Genomic DNA, 26,468 nt, shown 5'->3' on the forward strand with positions numbered 1-26,468 from the left:
GTACCCAGGGATGAGCATCATACGTATCATTGCTAATTGAAAGAAAATCACAGCCTAAAATACAGCAAGCATTGCAGCTCCAGCTGAGTCATGTCATGGGAGGTCTTGATTAACAGGTAATGACACAAATTAGGTCATTAGCATACAGATGATGATTTGTTAAGTGGCTGCAGTGGCAAGAATCCAAAAGACCTCATTAAAGTTCTCCCACACGGCCATTGCCCCGTGACTCCATGCCAGCTTCACAGCACTGCTGCTGCAATCCCACTGCAGGTGGACCTGTGCCCATCTCCTTCTGCAGGACACTGACAGTGGACAGCTAGACAGCTACCCCACCATGGCACCACCAGGCCAACCCAATGCTAGGAAACGCCCTTCTAAACTGCTTAGAATCATAGAATCACAGAATCACCAGGGTTGGAAAAGACCTTCAAGATCATCCAGTCCAACCATCCACCTGTTACTAATAGCACTCACTAAATCATCATTGAGGTTGGAAAAGACTACCACGATTATCCAGTACAGCTATCAACCCACCAAACCTATCAGTTTTTCTGCAGGACTTGGGCACGCTTGCAGAAAGCTCAGGGACCACAAAGGCACCACAGCCAACATTGATTTCACTTTCCTCAAGCCTCATCCCACCACCCACATCCAGGCTTGGGACCAACCACGTACCTACAATACAATCCCAGCAGCACCTCATTGAGCTCCACATCACAGCACTGCAGCTGCTGAATGGCCCTGAGCAGCACACCGATTAAAAGCACACCCACTGCCCAAAGCTAAGAGCATCTGATGTGCAAGAAGAGATTAATTGCGTTCTATTACATCCTGCATTTGGCTGGGCAAATAAATTACAAATATCACCTGTTTTGTTATCAAGAGTGGCAGTTTTTTTGCTCAGGATGCCATACAGTACAAAGTAAAAGTGAAGCCAAACAGGAAGCCAGGCACTGCAGTTTCTGTTTGTTGCGATAGGACACGGAGAAATGGTTTCAAACTAAAAGATGAGAGACTTAGACTGAAAAAGGAAGAAGTTATTTCCAATAAGAGTAGTGAGGCATTAGCACAGGTTGCCCAAAGATGTGGCAGGTACCCCTGCAGACACCCAAGGTCAGGCTGGGGTCAATGAGGCCAATGAGGCTCTGAGCGCACCAATGGAGCTGTGGGTGTCCCTGCTCAGTGCAGGAGAGTTGGACCAGATAGCCTTTAAGGGCCCCTTCCAACTCAAACAATTCTATGAGGATGTATGAGGTGCTGCACATCTCATCCCAAAAGGTGCCATCTGAGACAGTGGGGGGGTCAGAGATGGGTTCTGCTCCAAACCCTAAAGGGGAAAGACAGGGCATGCAGACACTGAGAGACAGAGGGCACAAAATGAGCAGCAACAAAAGCTCCACCATTGCACCCACATTCTGCACAGGAATGCAAAGCAGAGGAGGGACACGGGAAAAGGTCGGTTATTTTAAGCAGCCATTTGTGATGATTCCCTTTGATTTCCCCCAAACTCTGAAAAGCCTCCCTTCCCCCTTTGAAAGCGGCCTTTCAGCTGGCAAAGCCTATTGAACTCCGAGAGAAGAGCAAGGCCAGGATCAAGGCTTTTTTTTTTTCCAAGGATGCTGAAGCGTGCTGAATGGGAGAGGAGGGCCCAAGTGACAGCGGGAACAATGGCACCATCTGAGGCACCACTTCAAAAAGCAAAGCACCCCGGTGGATGGGGCCACGCAACTCCACTGCGGTTTGGGCTGAGCCCCAGACATGGAACTGGGCAGCACTGGGGCTTTACAGGAGAGTGCAATAGATAGAGCCCCAAATTGCAGCCCTCTCACAAACACAGCCCCAAAACAGGGCAGCAAATGTAGTCTTGGCAAGCACGAAGTTGGGAAGTTTGGGCAGCATGTGCTGCAAGTTCTTACTTAGTTATTTATTCAAGGACCAATTGACCTTCTCAGGAAAAAAAAAAAAACACACCAATGCGCAGCTCATCTTGTGAAGTCGCAGCCAAATGATTGTCACTTTTCAGTCAAAAATCCAGCTGGGATTTGAACATTAAGCAAAGTGAGAGAATGTAGAAGTAACAGATTGCCTGCTCATTTGCAGGGGCAGGATCGTGTGTGCATTGGAGGGGGAAAGGCGTTCACAAGCCATCTGCTGCAGCCTGCTGGGCCACCAGTGGTCCTGGGACAACATCTCAGCAAGTCTGTTTCCATCCTTCCTCTTCTTTGCCTCCCTGCTGCAACTAAAACACACAGACTCTGTTCTCCAAGCTCTTCCCGATCATCATTACTGTTCTAAAGCAAGCTCCAAATTTTAGAGTCCAGAAAATGACAATCTGAGATGCAACAAAGGGACAAATGTGGAAAGCAAAGCACACCCACAGAACGAAGCCAATGGATCTGTGGCTTTGAGTGCTGTCAGAGGCATCATAAACACACACAAATCCTTATTAGAAGTATATTCAGTGCAAGAACGTTGCAGTCTTATTTCATGTCCCAGAACAGGCTGCAGCTTGAAGCATTACGCTACAGAAAATGAATAATAAAATGGCAGAATGAGTTTTAAGCAAAATGGGTTGGGCTTTTTGGTTAGGGCACACAACACAACACCTCCCTCAAATCCCCAAACTTTCACAAGTGCCCAACACCACCAACTACTTCAACAGCCAAAGCTCGGTTTTCCTGCTCCATCTCATTAATAAACTTGCTAATTCCTTGATTTCATTAGCATTCTCCAAGCAAGCACGATGCAGCATGACACTGCCTCCCACTGACCACCACACACCCCCACCTCTGCCCCACAGCCTCAGGGCAGCCCAGCCTAGGTACATCCCCACAGGCAGTGGGCAGCTGTCTCCCACACCCCAGGGGCTGGATAATGGCTCTGCCTGGAAGGGAGCATTGATCTGAGAGGAGCACAGGGAAAACCCTAATGGAGCACCATCTCAGCGCTCCTCCATTAATTTAGAGATGCCAAAGGACTTGACTTGCAATAGACACATGGGAATTACAGAACAGCTTGGGTTGGAAGGGAACTTAAAGTCCCTCTCATTACAACCCCTTCTGTGGGCCGCGTGCCCCCCCACCAGCTCTGGCTGTCCAGGGCTCCATGCAACCCAGCCTTGGGCACCTCTAAGGATGGGGCACCCACAGCTGGGAAGCAGCACACAAGTGATGCCCCACACCAATCTGAGCACCACCTCTAAGAGGTGTGAACATTCTGAAGGTAATTTACTAGAAGCTTTCTGGAAAGGAAAAAAAAAAAGCTCATCAGCTTTCCCTGATGAGAATGCATCAGACAAGCTGGGTACCTGCTGCAGCAGCTTCCCATCCAGACCACAAACCCTACTCCAAAGGACAGCTTTCTTTATTTGACCTTTGCTTAAACTTTAAGGAAAGCTTCCATTTGTCTTCTCTGTGAACTCTTCTGCTTATAGATTCATCCTCCAGGAAGAGACAGTACTTTTTTTTTTCCCCCACCTTTTTCCCCCCCTCCAGGGGATGGCCTCATTTTTAAAGATTTCCTCCTGCAATCTTCTCCACTCTCTGCAGTTCACATATGTCATTTTATACCTATTTCTGAGTTCCCTTCGGGAGAAGCCGCGCATTAAACTGAGAAGCGATTAACTACTGTAAGTGATTTGAACACAGCCTCGGAAAGGGCGATTTGCCACAGTGCGCAGCTTTGCTCAGAACAGACCATCAAAGCCCTGGAAAAAAAACACGCTGCCTTTGGAGAACCCACAAAGCCCTGAGCATCATCTCATGCAGGATCCTCCTTTGGCCACTCATCCTGAGAGCAGCAGAGCAGCTCCGTGCCCTGGCGCTGCCTCCCCTCTCCTTGTGGCTTTTTCACAGCCCGCTCTGCTAAATGTCACACGTATCATTAGCATTATAAACAGGGGATGAAGGCGTTCTTTATCTTCAAAGTCACCATAAAAGTGAACCTGAAGTCTGTTACTCAAACGCTGCGACAGAAATCAGCTTAATTAAATTCTGAAGGGCTTAAAACAAAATATACATTGCAATGATGGGGGATAGAGCATAAACTTTTTAATAGTAGTAACCAAGCCTGTTTGCCATTTCTACAGGTGTAATAAAAATGCTAATATATGTTAATGTTTAGTCTGTGGTTAATGTTTTGTCTTGTTAATTTCCCCAGGGCTTTTATTACTGATTTAAATCTGCCACAGTGCTGGAGTGATTGCATTGCTTCCACGGACTGTGGCCCACTCTCAAACCCATTCCGATTAACAGAAGTGAATAAACATTTAGCTAGGACAAATGTTCTTATTCTATGCTTGTAATCATTATATACATTTTGTCAGGAGGATGTGAAAGAACTCCGCACTCCCTCACCCTTCTCACAGCAGAAGATATGATTATGGACATAACAATGAATCTACAGCCCTTTATTTTTTGGAAGCACGTCATTATTCAGCAAGTAATGATCACTGCGGTTTCACACGCTTGAGCAGGAATGCAGTGTGACAACATAGAAGTCTTCTGCACACATTTCTCTAACATTCCCCATTAACAGAGTGCTGCTGCTGTTAATCAACCCTGTTGCATTACGACCCATGATTCAGACATCACCTTGCAGGGATTACATAAGACAGCCTCCTGACCAAGCAGCCAGAACAGCAGGGATGGCAGGGAGCGACCTGCCCTCCACGCTGAGCAGAGCACTGTTCAATAATGCATCCCCTTTAAATAATGTAGCACTATAATGTGTAAGATGCACACAAACACTAATGCTTAGAATAACAGCGCCTGTCACACCAGGGCAGGCAGTGCTGGGGGACTCCTGCAGTGCATTACCAGGGGGCTGTCACCTCCAAAGCCCAGTGGACATCCCAGATGAGGAGGGATTGGTGAGAAGGAAACATAACCATGCAATTTTTCCACCGCATCCTCCAGTCAGAACAGAGTGCCACGAGATGCTTTGCAGAGGCTCAGTGCGGCAGCAGGAGCATGGAGGACCCCTCTGCACCCAAGGCTCAAGCAGAGGGCTGCCAAGGCACTCCCATTGCAGCATGGCACCCCACTCCCAGCAGCACCCAACATTCCATGTGTACATAAACCAGCACACCCTGCCTAGCTCCCACCCTCGCTGACCCAATCCTCCGCTGTGCTGATGCCCTTTTGCTCAAAGGAGCCATGACCTCCGTTGGAGCAGAGCCTTTCAAATGTGCATAAAATAACGCAAACAAGATGTTCCTCCTTTCTAGCACCGCCAGTATGCAGCATTTAATCCACCAGAGAAAGCTGCTTCGTGTTTAAGCAAAAGGCTGTTTATTGTTATTTATAGGTAGAGAGGAAGTTGGACTAAATGATCACAGTTGTTCCTTCTGCATTTATAATCTATGACATGCAATTAAAGCACAACTTTTGAAGTCAGCCTTTCCCTCCAGTGTTTTGTTCATTCCATGTTTAACACAAAACAGAGTATTTGTTTCTTATGGGCAGACCTGGGCAGCAGACCACAGGGCACACACTGGTGTCCCAGCACAGCTAACAGTAGGGACCAGTCAAGCAAAAAAAAAAAACCCACACTGGCTTCATTTTCAGCACACGCTGATGCAGTTTTCCCAAATGGAAACATTTCCTGGAACAGGGCCCCATAGCACACTAACGCACCCGTTATGTTTCTAAGTTAGATCCGTGCAGTCTGATGTTTCTTAGACAACCAAACCTCAGTTTTATTCCTGGAAAGAGGAACAGCATTGCCTGAATGATGAACACACAGCAAAGGGACAACGCAACAGAAAAGAAAAACAGGGAGCCAGGCCAACCAAAGTCTTGCTGAGGAGCAAAACTCATTGCGCACACTATTATGCTCATATCACCTCTGTTGCACATCCCAGCAAGGCCCTCCTGCTGCAGAGAGGGTTACCTTCTCCAGCTCAACAGGCTGAGAGGCAAAGCAAGGAAGCGGATTTAAGGATGCCCAGTTTCCACCAAGATCATCCCAAGTTCCTTTCTGCACCTCTGCCTGTTGCGCGGCCACCAACACTGGTGAGAAAAAGCACAGGGCACAGACAGAATCATTAAGGGTGGAAAAGGCCTCTAAGATCACCAAGTCCAACCCAACCCATCCCACCATGCCCATAGCCACGTTCCTCAGTGCCACATCTCCACATTTCCTGAATGATGAGGGCTCAAGGCATGTAAGGTGCATTTGCTATTTTCCTTCACTCTGTTAATAGGTTTCCTTTGCAGATTGCTGTGGATTTTAATATTGCACTTTTTTTTTTTTTGCCTGCAGCACTACAAAAAGGAACAATCAGAGAAATGAATTCCTAACAGCTTAATTTAGAGAGGAAAAACAGGAAAAAAAAAGATATCTGCCATCAGTTTGGGACATAAGGCAGCAACCTGGAGACAGCCTGGGAGAGGTTATTTAAGAGCAGTAGTGTCAGCTGGGTAGCAAATGGGGTCAATATCCACTGGTCCAACTTTCTCCCTACAGCCTCGAGCAGCGATTCAATTATTCTTTGAGAAATACATTGTTGAATAATTAAAAAGTTACTGCATGACATTTTTTCTTTAACCAGACTGATTCAATTTGGGAAGTATAAAGCCATTATAATGTGTCAGCTAGCAATTAGCTACTGTACACTGTTTGTTCTTGAATATAATCTTTGGGTAGAAGGGTAATATTCTCAGAAACGCAGCATTAACTTGTTTCTCAATGACTTTAATATGGCTCTTTTCAAATTACTGCTCATAAAATCTCAGGAAAGAAAAATCTACTGATGATATCCCATCTCCTTAATTAGTTCTCTTTCTATCAGGAATCCAATAGTAAGTATAACATTTATATAAAACAGAGCACGCCAGGCTTACTGCTAACTCTGCTTTAACTGGTGAGATCAAAGCAGGTAACAAAGAACAGCCATCCTGTAACCCATGAGGGTCTGTGCTCACAGGTATACACAGCTTTTTAGATCTGTACTTCAATGAACTCTTGCACCAAATCCCAAAAGGTTTTGGGAGCACTTTTTGCTATGAAACACCATTCAGTGAAGGGGCAGTTGAGCTGTGCAGAAAACCTTCCAACTCCAAAGCACCCCAATGCCCCCCCCAGCCATCAACAGAGGGCCAGAACCCCACTGCCTGTAGCTCTCCCATAGGAAGGGCCCCAGCAGCCACCTCTCCCATTCTCAATACCACCTTCTGCTAAAGCAACCAGGCTGGAGGCACAGAAGCTCACCAGATCATCAGTGGTTTGTTTGCTTTTTTAAGTTGCTCAACATCTCCTGCAAAGTGATAACAAGCACTGGATTTCCAGCTAAGCCCAGAGCACCACCAGGATGCGCTATGGGGACACGGGAGCCTCCCCAGGAGCACCTCCCAGCTCAGGGGTGCACAAGGCTGTGCCCACAGCCGCACCGCAGCCTCCTGGGGCAAAGCCTGCAACGGAAATGCAGTAATTGTTAATGGCAGAAAGTGGTAAAAATCACTCAGCACAGCAGGGATCCGTTGCGGTAATATTCATCCATCCAAGGCCAACGAAGTGCTCAAGAAGGCCCTGTGTTCTTTCATCCCTCACAAAGATCTTGTTATTCATCTTTTGATTTCTTAGTTTTGAAGCTACTGGATCCATATTAATTTTTTTTTTTTTCCCCTTTCCTGACAGCAAATTGTCTAATCCAATTAAAGGTCAGCACAAAATAATTTACTCAAAACACAGCAGACAAGGTAAAAAGACTCCTATTAGATTTTTGCCCGTGATAAAGGAATTACACTCTTCACAAAGACAAATCAGGCTTATTGAAAATGTAAATCATTATAAACATCTTTATAGAAAATATCTTCAGGGCTTTTTCTTAGACTTTGTAACACATCTTGCTCTTACACACGCTGTGGTTAGTACAATTGAATTACAGAGTGACTTACAGCAGTAGATTAGGTTCTGCTTGATTGAGAATATCTTTATAATGGAAATCGGTGTGCACTTTTAACCTTGTTACAATGCTGCTTTATATGTCTGATTAATATATTAGAGTGGCTCATTCCACAATAGGCTGCTTTCAGACAGGTGGAATTAATCTGGTTTTCATCGCAACACCTTTACTGATGTTGACAAACCAATGGCTGGAATTTGATCATCAGAAGCAAAATTCCTATCAATTCATATCCAGTGATTCCAAAACAAGGAGCAAAAGCACTGGACTGGAACAGATCAAGTAATTTCACTCCATTTCTGTATGTCATCTTCACTTTTTACTCACTTTGCAAGCTTTCACAACTCAGAGATACAGATTCCACAACAAACTCCTGGTAGAAAGCGCTCCTGAAGTGCTTTCTGGTTCCTAAGCAGTGACATACAATGAGCAATGGGCTCATGTTGGATAGAAGGAAAACTTTCATATGAGAAAGAGTGGTGCTGCACTGCCACAGCCATCCAGGGAACAGTGGGATCACAATCCCCAAAGGTGCTCCAGAACCATGGAGATGTGGCACTGAGGGATGTGGCTATGGGCATGTTCACACAGAGGAAGGATGATGGAAACACCAGCACAGCCCACTGGAATAGCAGAAGAAATAGCTGCTTTCTGATGCTCTGGAGGGCAGGTGCACAAGGTTGATTTGCACCATGACACGGATCAGTATGTGCTATCCAAGACTTAATAAGCTTTAGAGAGAACTAACTCAGTTGTCTTCAAGTTATCATCAGAAACCACTAAGCTCACTCACTTCATCCTTCTGCAGGTCAGTGCCTAAGAGCATCATCTCCACCACAGCAAAAGAGAATTAGGTGTGAAAATTGATTAGGTTAGAAAGATATACCTGCATAAAGAATCTCTACATTCACCAGCTGCTGGTTGGATTTTTCTTTTTTTTCCACCTCTTCAAACAGAAATAACTCTGCCACAGTGACTGCAGGCTATCAAGGCAGCTTTCTGCAGCCTCTCACTCAAATGAGCCTTTCACAGAATAATGAAGTTAGCAGCAAACTTCACCCTCATGCATACATCTGAGAGCAGGACCTGCACCCTCAGGGACTTATTAGTGGGGAAACCCAACAGGTAGAGATGGAGAAGGGCTCTGGCTTGCTCTGCCGCAATGCAAAGAGGCCAACAGGACAGCTTGGCCAGCAGTGGACATTGGAAATACTAGCCTCATCTCTCTGCAATTTCCTTCCAGTTAAATATATTGGTAGATGGTATCTTTCATGCCCAGTACCTCAAAGCTACTTTATAATAAGATGTAAAAATGATACAACGCACTGCTCTGAGTGCGTACTGCATGCTGGCAGAGAATTCAAAATGAAGCACAGTACTCATCGCAACCCAGAACATCATTTTCTGCATTGCAAAACAAAATGCTGATGCTCTGCATGGGCGGCTCTGGGCACTATTTCTGCTCTGCAGAGGACCACCTTTAAGCTTCTGTTTTGTTCTTGGTGCGTTCATCAGCATTGCTAATGGGGAAGTTGGTTACAGTCATAAGGCAGCAGCACTCACGGGGGTTATTGTCACTGAAAGTAAACTCAGAGTAGTTAGCATGAAGGATGCCCCAGGAATGACCTCGGATGGAGTTCCTGGTAAAAGCTGCAGTTGTGGACAATGAGGCCAGAAGAGAGTTTAGCACAAAAAGCATAACTAGACGGGTATCTGTGAGCACAAGCGTGGCACTGCAGGGCTGAGTAAGGATACGGTATCTGTAAAGGAGAGAGCAGAACACATTTTGCAGAAGTTCTGGATGAGAAGCAAGGGGGTCGTGTCCACAGGTGTGATCCTTGGGTATTCTCTCTCTGTTGAAAAAAAGACATCCAACCAGCTTCAACAAGGACTCAGACAGCTCCCTGATTCCCATTTAGCATGGAGGGCACTGACTTGTCCATAGGGACGTTTCAGACAGATACAAAGCAATGGAACTCACGCTGTAGAAGTAAATTCCTCAGGGCCAGGGCCTTGCTCCGACACAAACATCCTTCTGACAAACCAGATCTGGATCTCAGAAAGAATCTCAAGCACAAAGCTGGCTTGACTGAGAAGGGGCACTGAGGAGGTTCAGTGTAATGCTCCAGTTAAGAACACATCTCCAGTGCCCCGGACCATTGGGAGGAGCAGTTCCCACAACCAGCGCTTCTCACAGGTGGCTGAAGCCTTAAGACATCCGGAGGGGTTTTTCTGACACTGTGATCTTCAGTTCAGCCTGAAACTCATTTTTTCTCCACCTCAAATCCAATTATTTCAAGTCCTTGCATTACGTCCTTGACCATTACCATTTATTGTAAAATGAGAGCTTGAAACTTCAAAGCCTAAAGCCCAGAACTCAAACAGCAGATATACTCATACACCCCCTCACCCCCCAATACAATTAGACTTGGGTAACATGAGCACCAGCTCTCTCCTTTTCTACATCCCAAGCATCCCCCATCCAGGAAAGAGGAGAGAGAAAGTGGGCTCTGTGCAGCGAAGAAAGCAGTGTAACACTGCACAGCTGTATACCAGCACTTCCAACAGCTTGGACAGTTTTCCTCTGCCAGCTCTTAGCACTGATGTCAAGACCAAGTAGAAATCTAAACATCTGGAGAAAAACCAGTTGCACAGCAACAAAGCATCCCCTCCACTCAAACAAAAAGCAGGCCAAGTCCCAGTGTGCACAAACAGGTACACAGAGCTGTTAATTAACCTGCACAAATCTGTGCACTCCTTCTGACTTAAGAAGAGAAAAGATGCAGGGCGTCCCACCACATGCATCGTGCTCACACCGTGCCCTACACAGCATCTGAAATGAAGTCAAGCCAGGCTCAGTGGGCTCCCTATGCTATCCCCTCCCATAAAATGTAGCAGCCTTAGAAAGCTCTTTTTACGGCACAGACCATAAAGTTGCCGCCAACTGTGTGATCTGCCTCTGACCAAAGTCAGTGAAAAGATTCTTGTGAGCTTCGCTGTGAAGTTGGGTTTGGCATCAAACATGTTATCAAAGGATGCTCCCCGTGCTGCAGGGAGGGGGGGGGCACTGCCAGCAGCAGCCTTCTACTTTTAATTAAAAAAAAAGCATCACTGCAAATTCCACCGAAATGCCACAATGTGCCAGAGGCTAGAACACATCCAGTTAAAAGAACAGAGGAAAAGCAATAAAAAAAAAAAAGGAAAAAATAGAAAAGCTTACAAATAGAAACAAAATCAAATGCTACTTTAAATTAAAGCCATGTTGACATCTAATGGCATCTCCCCTTGCTTCACTGTGGCCACATCTGCTGCATCCACCTAGCGGCTCTGCAAAGCCCTGCACTCCATCCACCAGGGCCAGACCCAATTCAGTGATAAATTCCCCCCAGAGCCTCACTTTGCCCTCAGCATGGGCAGCAGGTACAGCAGCACACTGCTGTGCCCATGAGAACATAGACAAGGCTGACCAATGCATGAAGCACACTGCATCCTCTAGAGGCAAAGCTTTGTTAGCAGCAAGTTAATTAACAGCATAGCAATAATGAGCTGCTTCCCTAGGGCAGGCAAGGCACGCAGCTTCCAGTGGGCTGAGAATAACCTCTGAGCTTCACTGCTGCCAAGGGGCAAGCGGTGGCCAAGAGCACCCATGCCAAAGTCACTCCCATGAGCAAGATACAGACTCATAACTCAAATCATTACTCATTTAGCACCAGCCAAGCCACCAGCAACATGGGGATGTACAGATCCAAATCAGTTCAATACTTTGCTGTATGCTCCCCCAGCTATCAGAAAATCTCCACTATCTGAATCTCCTCAGCATAATACACCCAAGGAATTTTCAGAGGATCTCCTTGCTGATACCATCCTTGGTGGTCAGATTCATTTCCGCCCTGCAGCAGAACAGACACCTGCTTGCCCCTTATCACACTGCGTATCACAAGATGGGTAACAAAAGTAAGCAATGAACACACCATGGAATAGCTGAGCAGCTCTGAGCTTACTGAAATCCAAGCCTCACTGTATTTAGCTTTGAGCAAAAAAGAGAGCTGGCCACCAGCATTAGGAGAGCAGCCAGAGGATTAAACTTTTCCGATAATGAAACTGAAAACGCAGAGGCAGTGCACCCAGCTGCCTATCCCATAGCTGTACTGCATTAAAAGTACAAAGAAACCCATCTGAGCATCTCAAAGGGAATGATTCTGCAAACCACGCTGCCATTTCAAAGCCTCCCTCTGAAGACTCTCCCCAGCCCCAGCACAGAAAGAAATCCATTAGCAGATAGGAAAACATGGCAAGGCTCCCTGCTGCCATCCGGGCAGTGCAGCCCCCAGTCAGCTGCCTTAACAGCAGCACACGCTGCACCCACCCCAATAGGAACTGAATAACTGGGTATGGAGACAGGGCATCTCCATCCCCACCAAAAGCTCCTTTACTTACAGACCGTTGAACTTCACTCCCGCGCATGGGCAGGTGCTGCAGACAGAGCTGCTGGCTGTGAGGGGAGCAGAAGAAACTCAGCAGTATCAGCTGTACTGAGTACTCTTGTACCCAGAGGTGCAGGTCTGATATGTTTTTGAGTGGTAAGTTTGTCGGTGTTTTACATTATTTGCTATGAGCTTGTAGAACTAACCAGAAAGATCTCATGTTCCTTTGAAGCCTGCTCCCATTCCTAGATTTGGTCGTGCTACAAACATCAGTTCCACATTATGTTCACATCCAACCTCATTTACACCAGCAGGTAAAGCTCCCAGATGTACAGTGCAATACAGATAGCAAAGATGAAATCCAAATCCTTTTCTCTGATGACTTACACCTGCAGAGCATCCCCCACTCTGAGTGGAGGAGATGGCTGGAGCCTCACCCCCAGCCACCCATCTATTTCCACATGGGTCTCACCAGGCTACAAACTGCTTCTTGCTCAGTCTGCTATGATGGGTTGAAAACCCCAATGAGTTACAGGAAGGAAAAAAAGCATTGGGGAAAAATATTGACATAGACCAACTGTCTGTCTGTGCTGAGTTAATAATCTTCACCTCAACTCTGCAACCTTACAAAATAAAATTGCAGTGCTGGCTTCTGGGAGGGGATCCCAGAGGACGTCAGCTATGTGACACCCAGACCTACTGTGTCTGATGTAGCTCCTACAAGAGAGAAAGTCCCAACTCCAAGAGGCATGGGGGTTGGATATCTCATGAAGTTTATTCATGCTGTGTTAGACCGTCCTTGTTTGTGGTAGGAAGCACAGGCTGATAGTGATAACTACGTTCGTGGTTAAAATCACAAGAAGAGAGGGAAGCACCAGGCACGTTTTCAATATGGACCCAAAACACTGGGAAGAAGTAGTGCCATAAGAACCATACCAAAAGTCCAAAAGACAGACAAGGGTGGCAGTGTTTATGTTCAGGCTATCATCCCAATAAAGGGATGGAAGACAAGTTTTCCATAATTCCAGAGGATTTTCATGACAAATAACCTTCCCTTATGCTTCATAACATACAGCAAGTTGAATTTGGAAAGAAATTTTCATGCCAAGGTCAGAAATAAAGGGGCTGAGACAAAAAGCCAGCACAAGAGCAAAGCCACATGTTTCCAGAGAAAACTCCTGTGGCATTTTAGGCTTCGATATGGTGTCTGAAGCCAATCATATTTACAGGATAACAGTAAATACAAGTGCTTGCTTCCAGGTATGTTCTTTGAAACTCAATATGTGCCAATAAGTTTAACAGAGAAACTTCCATTCCAGCACAGCTACAAGAAATTGCATTCTATCACTTAAGGGCAAAGATGTATGCCCCAGATCCCAACTGAGCTGTGTTATAACTGCCAGCTCCTCCATCACTGCCCCGTTACTCTCTGAGCAGCTCATAGCTCAATTGTAAGAAGTCACTCTGGGCTCTGGTTGACACAAGAGTTTTAGCTGAGCAACAGCAGTACTTCAGGATTTAAAAACCCCAGTGACCATTCTCTTTAAGTGACAATTGCTAAACACTTGGCTTGCTTGCCTTGAAAATTTTCCTCTGCCCTGCTATAACACAGAAACATCTCTAGAGCAAAGAAAAGAATCACACCAGTATTAAATAATCAAGGAGGAGCTATGTTAAAGTACCTAACTATAGATGGCACTGATACATTCCAACTGCTATATCAAAGTAATGAATAGTTTGCCAATGCTCAGTGACTTTGTGGTTTGGGTTTGTTGTTTTTTTAATCTTAAAGTCAGTCAGTTTATATATTGGTCTAGCAAAGGATGGGTACCTAATGGCTCTACTGCCATGGCTTGCAGTGACATTAGCAGTGCACTGTGTACTTATCCTTTCACAAACACATTCTCAGCAGACAGATCAAGGTCTCAGTGTCTGGCAACAAAAGTGACAGCCCTGCCAAAAAATGCATGCTTAACATTGTTCCAACAGAAGTACAATAGAGGAAACACTGGAATCACTCTAGGATCACACAGCAACACAAACTACTGGTGTACACTTACATGAGTGCAACCCAACTTCCCAGAGATTTGGTCCTTGTGAAACCACTCAGGTGCCACTATGCATCTACGGGCTGTGAAATAACGTGGTGACACATCTCAGGCAACCACCAAGCAAGAGTGGCTCAGAAAACAGCTGAGAAGAGAGCCTCTAGCTGAATGCCACAGAGCTCAAAATCCATAATCTGATACATTTCCAAAGCCCCAAAAAGATAAGAGTTACAGTGCAAGTACTACGATGACCTACATAAACACAGATCTTTTGTAAACAGCAGCCAAGAATGACAGGAACAAGCAGCTAACAGGAAAACATGATAGATTTTAATCATCACTGGCTTTAAGCAAAGTATAACACCTTTGCCCCCATCCCCAGCTCCACACTACCTGCACAGATCAATCAACTGCGTCTCAAGAAAGCCTCCTCTGCAAAACAAATATTACGTTACCACATTCCATTTGCCCTTGGTGTTCAATCAGAACAGCAGCTTTTCTGAACAGGAAAGCCTCAGTTTCACAGGAGGTTCAGAAATTCACACAGCGTGTTTTTAGAACATCAGGTCTCTCCTAATAAGTAGTAAGTAGCCTCAACCCCGGGATTAAACACAGCCCAGCTAGAACGAGTTACCCAAATGAGAAAAACTAGACCTCCTTGAGTACATCAGAAAGCACAGATGAGAAACATGTTTGGTGGGCACAGCAGCGATGGGTTGATGGTTGGATTAGATGAGCTGAGAGTTCTCCAACCTTAATCATTCTGATTTTAAGTATATGCCTATACTTAGCATCTACTTAGAGGTACATTTTAGTAACGATAGAAGAGGAAGAAACAGTTTTCTTCCCTACCCCAGCCCACAAAACTTGAACTATAGATGGTCTCCATCTATCTCCCAAGGATGCTCAACATGCTGAGACAAAGCCGCCACCAGGCAATGCAACTCTGAATCCCACTGCATTATATGCTCAAGAAAAAAAACACAGGTCTTCATTTGAATGAGCGAGGGTGGTATTTTTTCCCTCTGTTAGTTTTCAGCACAGTCCCTGGAGCACCAGGGAGCCAAGGGACAGCTGAAAAGCACACCCTCTAAGAACGACCCAAAGTAGGCAAAGCACTCAATAAGAAAAAAGACACCAAAACATCTCAAGCCCTGATCTCCCATCCCACCTACAAGGCTGATGCTGGGGCAAATCCAGAATTTCAGTTCTGAGCAATGTCACATACAGAAAGAAGAGTTGGACTCACCCAAACTGGTGAAGGGGCTTTCTCATCATGCAGCACTCCTCCCCAACAAGAAGCCCAAGTCCAAAAGACACGCTCCCTTCAATAACCAGCCCTTATCTGAGTCCAGGGCTCTAAACCCTGCTCCATCCCTTCTGCCCAGGTAAAGAGCACAGGTGCAAACACTCTGCCTGTGCTCTCTGGGCCAATCACTCCTCTTCACCAGGTGCTCAATTACCAGTTCAAGCCCTGACCTAATAGCTTCCCCACAGCTGACCTTTCCAATCTTACTATTTCTGTGATTCTGATGCTTAGTCCCCCCAGACACCAGTTTCAAGTGCTCTGAAAAGTTTTAAAACAGAGAACTGAGGTGAAAGGAGAAAGGAGCTGGAAATCTGAGCCCTTGGGGACTGTTGGCTGTAGGAAAGGGGTAGCTTGCTTCCAGGACACAACCAAGCCCTACTGCAGCCAGGAGCACAAAAAAAACAACTCACAGTTGCCGAGAGTTTTCCTCCATTCTTCTGCACGTAGATGACTGCGTCCCGCACCAGGGAGAAGAGGTTCAGGAGGACGTGCTCCATGTCATAGACACCACGCATGCCCTTGGTCAACCCCTCCAAGGAGCTGATGTAATCTCTCCAGTGACGGTCGATCTCACCAACCCCTGCCAGGCACCCATACGTCACCACACCGCAGTACCCAGCGCAGGGCTTGGCCAGGAGCAGCCCCTGGCAGTGCGAGCAATACCACATCTTGAGCAGCGCCCGCCCGCACTCTTTGCTGAGCTTCAGGTGGTCGGTGGTGTTTATCACCTCGATTCCCAGGTTGAGTGCCTGCAGAAAGACCCGCGTGGCCTGCAGTGACTTGGACACCTGCGTCATCATCATCTTCGGGTAGTTACCAAAGGCCTTGAGGTCTCTCCTGGCTGCGCGCAGGCACTCAGTCATTTCCACCGAGGGATCCGGGAAGCCAGGATTGATCAAGTGGGAGTAGACCAAAGGAAATAAACTATCAAAAAATTCATTGATCATGTCATTAACGCTGATGTCAGAGCCCAGTATGTACAGCGAGACATCCGTGAAAAGTTCTCCAACAAACTTCAGAGCTCTGGGCCCCATGCTCTTGTAGTGGTTCCTAAACATGCTGTTGGTGAAGTTCCTTGCGTGCCTCACTACGATCTCAAAGGCTTCTGCAAAAGAAAACAAAACAAAACGGGTGATTAGGAGATGAGCTCAGAAACAGGGGGGATAACTTCAGGTCCTATCACAGCTGCAGAGGCTGCTCCCATCCTGACCAGTGTGGGTCAGCCATGCCTGCTGCAATACTGATCATCTTCAGCCATTAGGATATTAGGAAACATTTATTCTCAGGAAGAGCGGTGCTGCACTGGCACAGCTGCCCAGGGAGTGCTGCCCTGGAGGTGCTCCAGAACCATGGGGATGTGGCATTGAGGAATGTGGTGATGGGGGTTGGGGTTGGACTTGGGGATCTTGGAGGTCTTTTCCAGCCCCAAAAACAATTTCCAGGTGAACGCCCACATCCTTTAAGCATGAGCTGCATTTCAAAATTGCAAAAACAAGGATCTAGTTAACATTTCAGTTTTTAAAGAAAATATTGATCCAAGAAAAGGGCTAGACTGCAATTTTGCTCTCTCCCTCTTTCCATATTGATTTGAAATTAACAGGAATTCTATCTTCAGACAGTTTAAGACAGAGATAAATGTTTGACAATCTACAGTGTTCAAAATCAGGGAACAGTAAATGCCGACATTACATTATGAAAAGTAAAAGATGTAGGAGTTTAATCACAGAGAAGATTCAGACCTAGCTGGTAGCACCACATGTCCTCATGCCACCTGAAAGGCCTCTGCAGCTCCTTAGCTCTCCTGAATCCACATTTTATCCTCCCTGGACACAGCAGGCCCATGGCCCAATAGCGATGCTGAGCCTCCACCTATGGGTCTCTGACACCCCATGACGCTGCTGCTCTCAGCCGTGTCACTGTGAAAACCTGCACCCAGTGCACCCAGGCTCGATTTGCATGGAAATTATCCATGTTCAATAATTAAAGGGCGTGTTTAATTTTTAAAGCCATAAGTTCCATTTTTTTTTCTCTTTGTTAAGTCAGAGATGCATCTGTGCGTGGTCTGACTCCTCCACACAGGGATCCAGGATCAGCACAGCCACAGGCGGTGCTGGGTCCCCAACAGCTCCCAGACCACCCCCAGGACTCCACACTGCTTCCCCTGAGCACAAACCATGCACACAGGGACCTGATGCTCCCTGCTGTCTCCCATTCCGGCACGCAGAAAACTACGCTGTGAGCACTGATTGGAACAGAAATGACCAAACGCAACCATTCAGACCACATTTTCACCTGCCTGGTGCCAGCAACCCCACCAGAGCAGCAGTAGGAAAGCAGATTTTGGCTGCTCCGCTATAGCAAGTTTTAAAGGAAAAAAAAAAAAAAATTCTTTAAATAGGACACAGGGATTATGAAACTTTTTTTCTCCTTTATCCTCAAGAGCACCAGAATAGCTTTTGCCTGAACAAAGAACACAAAGCACTTTTTGGGGCAGCGTTTTTAACAGTGCCAGGATTCTCATGCTGTGCTCACGGCTCGACTTTAACCTCCTCTCTGTGAGTTCCCTTATAAAAAGTCACCCCGTCTTCCCTCTCCTCGCTCCTCTGTGCTTTGCAAGTTACCATCAGAGCCGAGGGACCCTTCGCTGATTAGAAAAATATTCCAGGCTCCAATGCAAGGCTCCTACAGTGAGAGATGCTGCAGAAAGGAACTGAGAGCAGCGTGCATCAGAGCAGCACGCACACACAGTCCCACTGCTTCAAGGGTCGTGACACGCACATCGTTTTTCTCATCAAGCTGCCTGAGAGTGCCTATTTCGTGTGCCTCGGAGCCTTTGCATATACCCATTAGAGAGCGCAACAGGCACAACAAAGGCACACGGAGCCTCCTGCTGCCCTGCTAATAGAAGTGAGAAATAATAAAACTTGGTCCAAAAAAAAAAAAACCCAAACAAAAAGCCTCCCAGATCCAAAATATCTCACACCCAAATCCCCTGGCAGTTGCTACAAGAGGACTAAAACCCAGGCACAACCCAGAGCCGTGCTGTGAGTGCTTCAAAGCGCAGGAAGTGTGTGGGTCAGCCCCCGTGCTCAGGGCTTTGCTACTGGGAAAAACTCATATCATGGCACTCCTGCAGTTCTGACTGCTGGGGAACAATTCAGGCTTTTATTTCTCTTTCTTTCTTTTTCATTTCAAGGATACCGTCAAACCCTGCCATTTAAAGATGCTGGTCCTCAGCTCTTGCCGAAGCAGAGCAAATATCCTGACAGCAGTGATGGGGCACGCTGGCAGACTTGCACCTACCTTCCACAGCACAGGGTTCACGTGTTACTGTCTCCATCACTGTAACTGTGCGTGCATCACAGAGCTCAACCACTCTGCAATGCCCCAGGGTGGGAGGGAACGGCCTCAAGCTGCACCAGGAGAGGTGCAGGTTGGATAGTGAGAACAATCTCTTCACTGAAAGAGCAATGGAGCACAGGCTGCCCAAGGAGTCACTGTCCCTGGAGGCTTTCCAGAACAGTGGCACTGAGGGACGTGGTCAGCAGGCAATGTTGGCAGTAGATGGATGGTTGGATCAGATGACCTTGGAGGTCCTTTCTAACCTAACTATTCTAACTTCTCATTGCCAGGTGAAACCAAGGGAAGTGGTGCAGGACATGAGGCACAGCACCCCCAGCTGCAAAGCTCCATAGCTGTGCTGTAGATATAGTGATGAGCTCTGGCAAGGGTGGTTTATTAGGGATATAAAGGATGGATGAAACAGTGAAACCTTTACTCCAGAGCACATTTATCAGGCAAGAACTGAAAAGTGTGGGCTTCCCTCCAGCCCCTGGGGGTGAATTGCAATGGTCAAGAAGGAAGGACGATGCTGTGCCACCATCACATTGGCACATATGGGCAGGTGCCATCTCCAATAGGATCTTGTGGCACGTGAATTCATGTGTTCCTAACTCAATCGGGTGAAGTTCCTACCTTCAGGTCCAGGGTTTCAAATGGTCTAGAGTCCCATATGTTTAAAATAAATGCTCAGCCACAAGAAGCCATACCACACGCTTTAGCATTCACAGAGGGAAATTCCAATATTCATCAAGAAAATCCCCCAAGTTTTTGCTTTTTTGCAAGCTCGCCAAGACATTTTCTGACATGGCAATTGCTGTGGTACTGCTGGGAAACTGAGAAAGCAGCCATAGGCATCCATGTGTGAGTGAGGTCTGGAGAGGGAAATATTTCTTTAATACCTCATGGCAGCAGCCTGTATTCCTGAAAGACACACAAAGGAGCTCACCAAGAGAGAAACAACTGTTTGCAATAATGGCCTGGCTGCCACAGGCACTGCTGGTGAGACGAACTGTGAGCCATTTTTCAAACAGCAGGTAATATTTATTTACAAACTTGGAAAAGGTTTGCAGTATATTGAGCAGAAAGGAAACAAAACCCAAGAGTTTTTCCCCTGGCAGCAATAAGAGCAGACTCCAGATTTGTTCTTTTATGATTTACACTACTGTGCAAGTTTTTAACAACATTATCTGGAGACAAAAGCTCTTCTAGGCAACATAATTACTTTTGTCTGTAGCACTGCAAAGCCCATCAGATGGTGCCACTGCTGCTCTTACAAGGTTTCTCTGAACACATTTGGAGCTTAGGAAATGGGTTTTTCACCCCTCGACTATGAGACAGCCATTTGGATTACTTTTGCAATAGTGTCATGATAAAATTTATGGACTCGAGCTCCCAAGGATTATGAGATTAGCTTCAAAGCATTTGTAATAGAAATTAAAACAGTTTAATTATTCTGTCTTCCCGCTTTCAAGCCATCAGGGCTCACATTTTCTCCCTTTGCTCCACCACCATTAGAGCAAAGAGGAGAGGTCTGTGTCCATTCTCCACATCAGAGGGGGCTCCTCTCCCCCATGCCCTCCCACAGGATCCAAGGTAGAGGTTTCCAAAGGCAGACCTGCTCACCAGCCAAAGCCGTACAATTCTGCTCATCAGAGAGCATCTTCTCCTAATTATCTGCGCCCATCAAAATGCCAGGCTCAAAACCCATTCATTTTAATTGTTCAGCTTATTTAGTGCCCTGGCATTTGGAAACACACTCCCTGAAGTTTTTCATAAAAATACTGAATGCTAACTCCTCATTAGACCCACACCAAATGCCTCAAGAACACGCTCCCATTGCACTGCAGGTAGCCATCCGACTGCGAGCAATTAGTCACGCTGCGGCTCACCCAGTTATTATTCATATCCTACACACAAACCCCTTAATGTCAGGGCTCCGAGGTGCCACTCTCCACGTGGGCTTCCCAAGAAGAACTCCCAAGACAGACCACCTGACAAAGAACTCCTCAAAGGAGAAGTCTTTCCAGGAGCTTTGTGCTTGACACGCGTCTGCAGCGCTGTTGATTAAATATGGGTTGCACATCTATTGTATAATTTGTTTTTCGGAGCATCAAGGAATATTCTGCTTTGTGCCTTGACAGATGTGTGAATGCTTAAGAGAGTCGTGAAAATTTAATAAAGACAAAGTTAAAAATGCAAACAGTCAAGGCTGGCACGAGGGGAGGATGAACATGATTCTTTATCAAAGCCAAGGGGAGCGGGGGGAATAAGGGCAGGCTCAGCTGAAGCTGAGGAAGCACAGGAAGGAAAGGCAGAGAGGGATGTATGGGGCTTCTGCTGCAAGAAAGTGGCTCTTTTTTTAGGGGCAGTGGACGGATGGCAGGATAGGCCTGGTGAGTTGAGATTGGACTGGATGATCTTAGATGACTTTTCCAACCTTAATGACTCTATGATTCTATTTGGAGACTCTTGTTATGAGAAGATGTTAATCTGCACCATCCACTTGTGTAGAGGGCAGTGGAAGCACAGAGCTGGCAGGGTTCAGGGCCAGGGAGGAGCATTTCTCTTTCACTGAAATATGCACACTCCCAATATTTCATATCTTCCTCTCTCCCTCTAAAGGGAAAAAGTTAATTAAACCAATCCAAGAGGACAAAACAAATCACTGAAAGCACCAAGCTTTTGTTAGGTTGTAATTATATCAATAATGTGCTCAGAACGAATGTCACATCACTGGGGAACTCTCACCTTCACCGTTGTTACTGCAAATATTTACACTCCAATTCACATCACTGTTCTCTCTCCATTTTGTTGCAAAAATAACAATCTCTACCCACCAGTGGGAAAAAATAAAGGTAAAGTGCCCCAGAAACCAGCTCTTGGTCAACCCCCACACTTCTACTAATTGGAGGCCCCAACATCCAAAATAATGGTGTTATAATGACAGCAAATATGAAGCTTGCCTCTTAAATGGACAAATTGTGCTTGAAAGAAGACAAGTGATTCTATAAATCCCGTCTCAAATTTACAAGGTGAGTATCTGGCAGCCAGCTCTTCCTAAAACACAGGACACCACTATGTGCGCTCCCTCCATTTACCTTAAACTAAGATGTATAAGCTATTTCCAACATTGCCCAACTAGCAAATTCCTTTATTCATCAAAATAGATGAAGATAAGTCAAGAAGCTGACTTGGAAAAATCTGGAAAAAAGACTTGTGGAAGTGCATTGGTCTCCTTCACTTCAGAGCAAGGCAGATCTGAGTCGGGTTTTCCAAGCTCCCTTTCATTTCAGAAGGCTTTTATCGGCCCTTTAAGTCTCCAACAATGGAGAGCAGACTATTTATTTAAGAAGCAAATTCCTTCCTTTCTAATCTCTCCTGGTCAAATTCTCTTTAAAGTTATCTCAACTGTCTGATGAAAAGCAAATGGTAGAAAATCAGTTCTTGATCCCTATAGTAACATGAAGGGCTCGCACGTCTTTAAGGGTACCTGTTGGCTGTTTTTAAAGCACTTCAGCCTCAAACCTTTTATTTCTGGTTTTGCTTCCTACCTGTGCTCTCAGAACTCAGAAAGGACATTTGCTCAGCAACAGAGTCAAACGCAATGAATATCGGTGTAATTTTCTTCCCCTAAAGAGCAGCTCTTCCCAAGACAGAGCAATGACAAGGCTCTCAAAAGCAATTTAGTGATGTCAGGCTGATTTTGTCTAAAGACATCTCAGGAGGATGGGGATTTCCCGCATGGAGATGAGAGTGTGGATCATTTCAAGAGCCCAAATGCTATCGCTCCCAACATATCCCAGACACACCAACCCCAGGCACCATCCCCAGCTCAAGGCCCCAGCTCCCAGACTTGGCCCTTTCCAAAAACTGGACTCTACCTCCAAATTAACTTGAATCGATCTCCCACACTAAATTTTTTATTCGCCCATTTTTAAGTGATGCATGGGCAGGACCCACGATTGAGACCTGATTTGATTAACGCTCCTTTCCCAAAAGGAAATGTTTTATCGTCTCCTTACTCCCTTTCATGGTAACTGGAGTGCAGGATTAGAATTTGGCTTTCAGGAAGGCAACTCAAACACTGATGCCAGAAATCGATCCGAGGCCGCACCGCCTGCTCTGCACAGACTTTCCTCCAAGAACATGAATAATCCCTGCAAGGTAACAGTGCTATTCATCTCTCCAAAGTTCCTCACGGGCGTAAATCCCTTGCTGAAGAAGGGGCCACGTGCTCAGCTGCCTTCCTAGTAAATTAAAATTCAGCTTGTTCTTTTTCTAAAGAGAAACACAAAGAGCACGGATCGATAAATTTACCAAAAGTTAGATGGCAGCTGGTTTGCTCAGTAATAGAGCAACCACTCTCAGACGTGGTTTAGCGCATAATCCCCGGATCAATATAAGTTTTGATTTATAAATAATGATAACAAAAGTAGCAAGGACAAATAACGCTTGTAAAAAGTAAACACTTTCTCCAAAGGATGCTTCCAGCATAAACCTCTCAGAGTAAAGACTGCATATTTCAAGGGCTGCACGTGGAAACAACACAGAACACATTGTCTGGCACCATTAAATATTCATCCCCAGCGCTGCTATGTTCAGACACGTGCATTCTGCAGCTCAGTGCCTCCTGAAGGCACACATCCTGAACAGATGGACACCAGCGATGTGCTAAGAGCACAGTGGCATCTACCAGCATGAGTTGTGACTGTGGGCAGCAGGGAGGTGGGAAAAGAAGTTCCCTACCTTAGGAAATGACCCTTGGTAGTGTTTGCTAAGCATGCACTTCTAACTATGGAATCTGTTCTTCTGAAGAAAAATTACCAGAGTCACTTCCCCTCTGAACACCTCCACACAAGATATTTCCTTACTGCCAGCACTGTGTTTATTATGGAGCCTTTCCTAGGCATGAAAAAGAGGCTGGAGAGGATAATAAATCCCATCACCTGACAATGTTTTCAATTACTCTGCATGTTAAAACGATGCTACCACAAATAGGTTGCAAGAGATATGCTGCAAAACCTATTAACTTACTGTAAATCTATTCAAGCCAGGAATTTCACACCTTGCAGAATTTTACCATTAGTCCTGGGAATGAGTTTATTGCTGGACAGGGAGGGCATGAGCCCATGAGGGTCATTTTGAAGACACACGACTCCACGACCCGGTCAAATAGAAATAGGGTTAGGGTGTTTAATGTGTTAGTGGTCAGTGCTTGCACACTTCCCTCTACATTTGCCACCAAATAAAAGGGCAGATTTCTTTTTCAAAGCTTCTCCTCACTTCCAGATGGAAGCATTGCCATCTCTAGGAGGTAACAACAGCAGATGTACAATTCAGGACCTGACTGTATTTATATTTTATATTCATGGAGAGGAGAATGTTCAAGGGAATGAAGCTCAGGGTCAAATTCAGAGAATCCTGACCCAATCCCTGCCCCAAGCCCACCTGTGCTTGCCAGGAAAAATATTTTCCCTCAAAAAGTTCTTCTTCGTGTCTTCTTGTCAAGAATCAAAAAGATTCATTTCCTGTGAGGTCTGCACTTAACTGACTGGCTCAGGCATGTCAGAGACAGATCCTTCTTGATAACGGAGTAATGGGAGTTGTTACAGCCCCTGAAGAAGGAGCGCAGCCGGCCCATTTTCTGCTATCAGAGCTGATTGCTGCTGCTCCTCTGCTGGCACTGAGAGAGGGAAGCTCGCATCTTCCCATCAGCATCCACTGCTGCAGAGCCTCCCACAGCAGCAATATGGAAGAGGTTGGTGGAAGGAAGGCGAAATTAAAGCCTGGCAGCCTTGAGCCGTGCCCACATCCATTCAGCTTCATTACCTCGAGGTGAAAGCTCTCGACTGAAAGACCTGCATGATTGGGACCAGCATTAGGAACCAGTCTGGCTCTTGCCATGAAGAGGGGCAAGCATTCTCTGTGCAAACTGCATCCCATTCTTAAAACAGAAAAGTGTATGCTGATAGAAGGACATAGCATCCTTCTGTGCTCACTAAGCCAAAGTTGCTGCTGAAAAGCCTCTCTCCCTTTCTCCTTCTGCCAATTGGATGGCATTTTATATACACAAGATATCTGAAACTGCAATAAAACCCCAGTGACAAAAATAAAACTAGCAATGGAAAAAGCAGCCCCTGCTCGGGGCAGCAGTGGGGGGGGGATGTTAGAAGTCTTCTGTAGCAAAAGCCATTGAAGTTTGCAAACATGCAGCTCTGTGCAAACTCCTGGCAGACACTGTGTCCCCCCTTGGGTCAGACAAAGAGCCCACGGACGCCAGGGCTGCAGAGCCTCCCCATAAACACTTCCACTTTAAGCCAGTTTAACTGGAAAAGGTCAAGACCAGTAACAGCACAACATGTGTTATCGGTTAAACAAAGTGAGCAGCTATCAGTTAAACAAAGAGCACTTAGACACAAACCAAACCAAAGAACCTCTGTATTCCAGGCACCCAGATGCATCTCTCCTGCCCTGCTGAGCCACTCTGTTTTGCGTGCAGCCTCCATGAAGTCTGCACAGTGATTTATTCTTTAGTTGTATATGAAAAAACAACTACCCAGGTAAAGAGAGTACAAAAGTAATGAAATAACACAGGTAGCAACATCCGAAGCTACTGATGCCACCAACATCTGCTGCCCAAAGTTAGCTGCTATGTTTCTGATTTCCCATCAAAAAGCATCATCTCCTTACTGCCCAGTCTGTATATACAGCGAATCATAGAATGGCCTGGGTTGAAAAGGACCAAAATAATCACCCAGTTTCAACCCCCCTGCTATTTTCTGCCTAAAAAGCTCAAATGGAGATACACATTAAACAGGCCTTTACCAAGCAAGTCTGCTCTTTTCATGGCACACGTTTCCATACTCTTATGAGTACGAACTATGGGCAGGATTAAAACCAGAGCATTCCTCACTCCAGCAAATGAGACCTGCAGGAAAACTTCGCCTTCGATAGAAGCTGAACCTATTGCCAGGTGCTGGAACGGCTCTCACTGCCTGCAGAATCTGTTGAAATAGATTTGCAGAGGGGATAACGTAGGATTTCTGTTGAGAATTTAAAACCAAAACAAACTGGGTTCTCTCCGCTGTGGGAAAAAGCTTGAAAATGTGACCCGCAGTGCTGGGAGACAAGAAAGGCAAATTAAGTGAAACCTCACAACGTATCGTTTTTCAAAATTGCCAATTTTAATGCTGATCACATTGTTCTCAGGACTTTAATCACGATTTCATAATGCCCTGAGGTTATGGGAACCAAAAACCACATGCTTGTGCTGAAATGAGACAGCAAAACATTCTGCAAATTCATCTTTCCTACGCTCATGAAGAACACTCATGTTTCACTCATCTTTAACCGCTAAAGCAGAACGTTACCAGCATCTCACTGGGACTCACAAGCTTCAGCTAACGTGAACAACTGTCACTAAAAGCTGAAAACCC

At 45.9% G+C, this 26,468-nt stretch overlaps 1 protein-coding gene across 1 annotated transcript in view; it reads right to left on the minus strand.

Annotated features, from left to right (window-relative positions):
- GPC3 (glypican 3) overlaps nt 1–26,468 on the minus strand; it is an 85,213-nt gene that overhangs the window by 51,281 nt on the left and 7,464 nt on the right. Inside the window, exon 2 of the mRNA XM_042876576.1 lies at nt 16,101–16,795. Coding sequence (XP_042732510.1) covers nt 16,101–16,748 — 648 coding nt within the window. The 5' untranslated portion in view covers nt 16,749–16,795. The remainder of the gene's footprint in view (nt 1–16,100; nt 16,796–26,468) is intronic.

Source organism: Lagopus leucura, unplaced genomic scaffold, assembly GCF_019238085.1.
Source record: "Lagopus leucura isolate 7727_CA_CO unplaced genomic scaffold, USGS_WTPT01 Super-Scaffold_100016, whole genome shotgun sequence".
In the NCBI taxonomy this organism is placed as follows: Eukaryota; Metazoa; Chordata; class Aves; order Galliformes; family Phasianidae; genus Lagopus; species Lagopus leucura.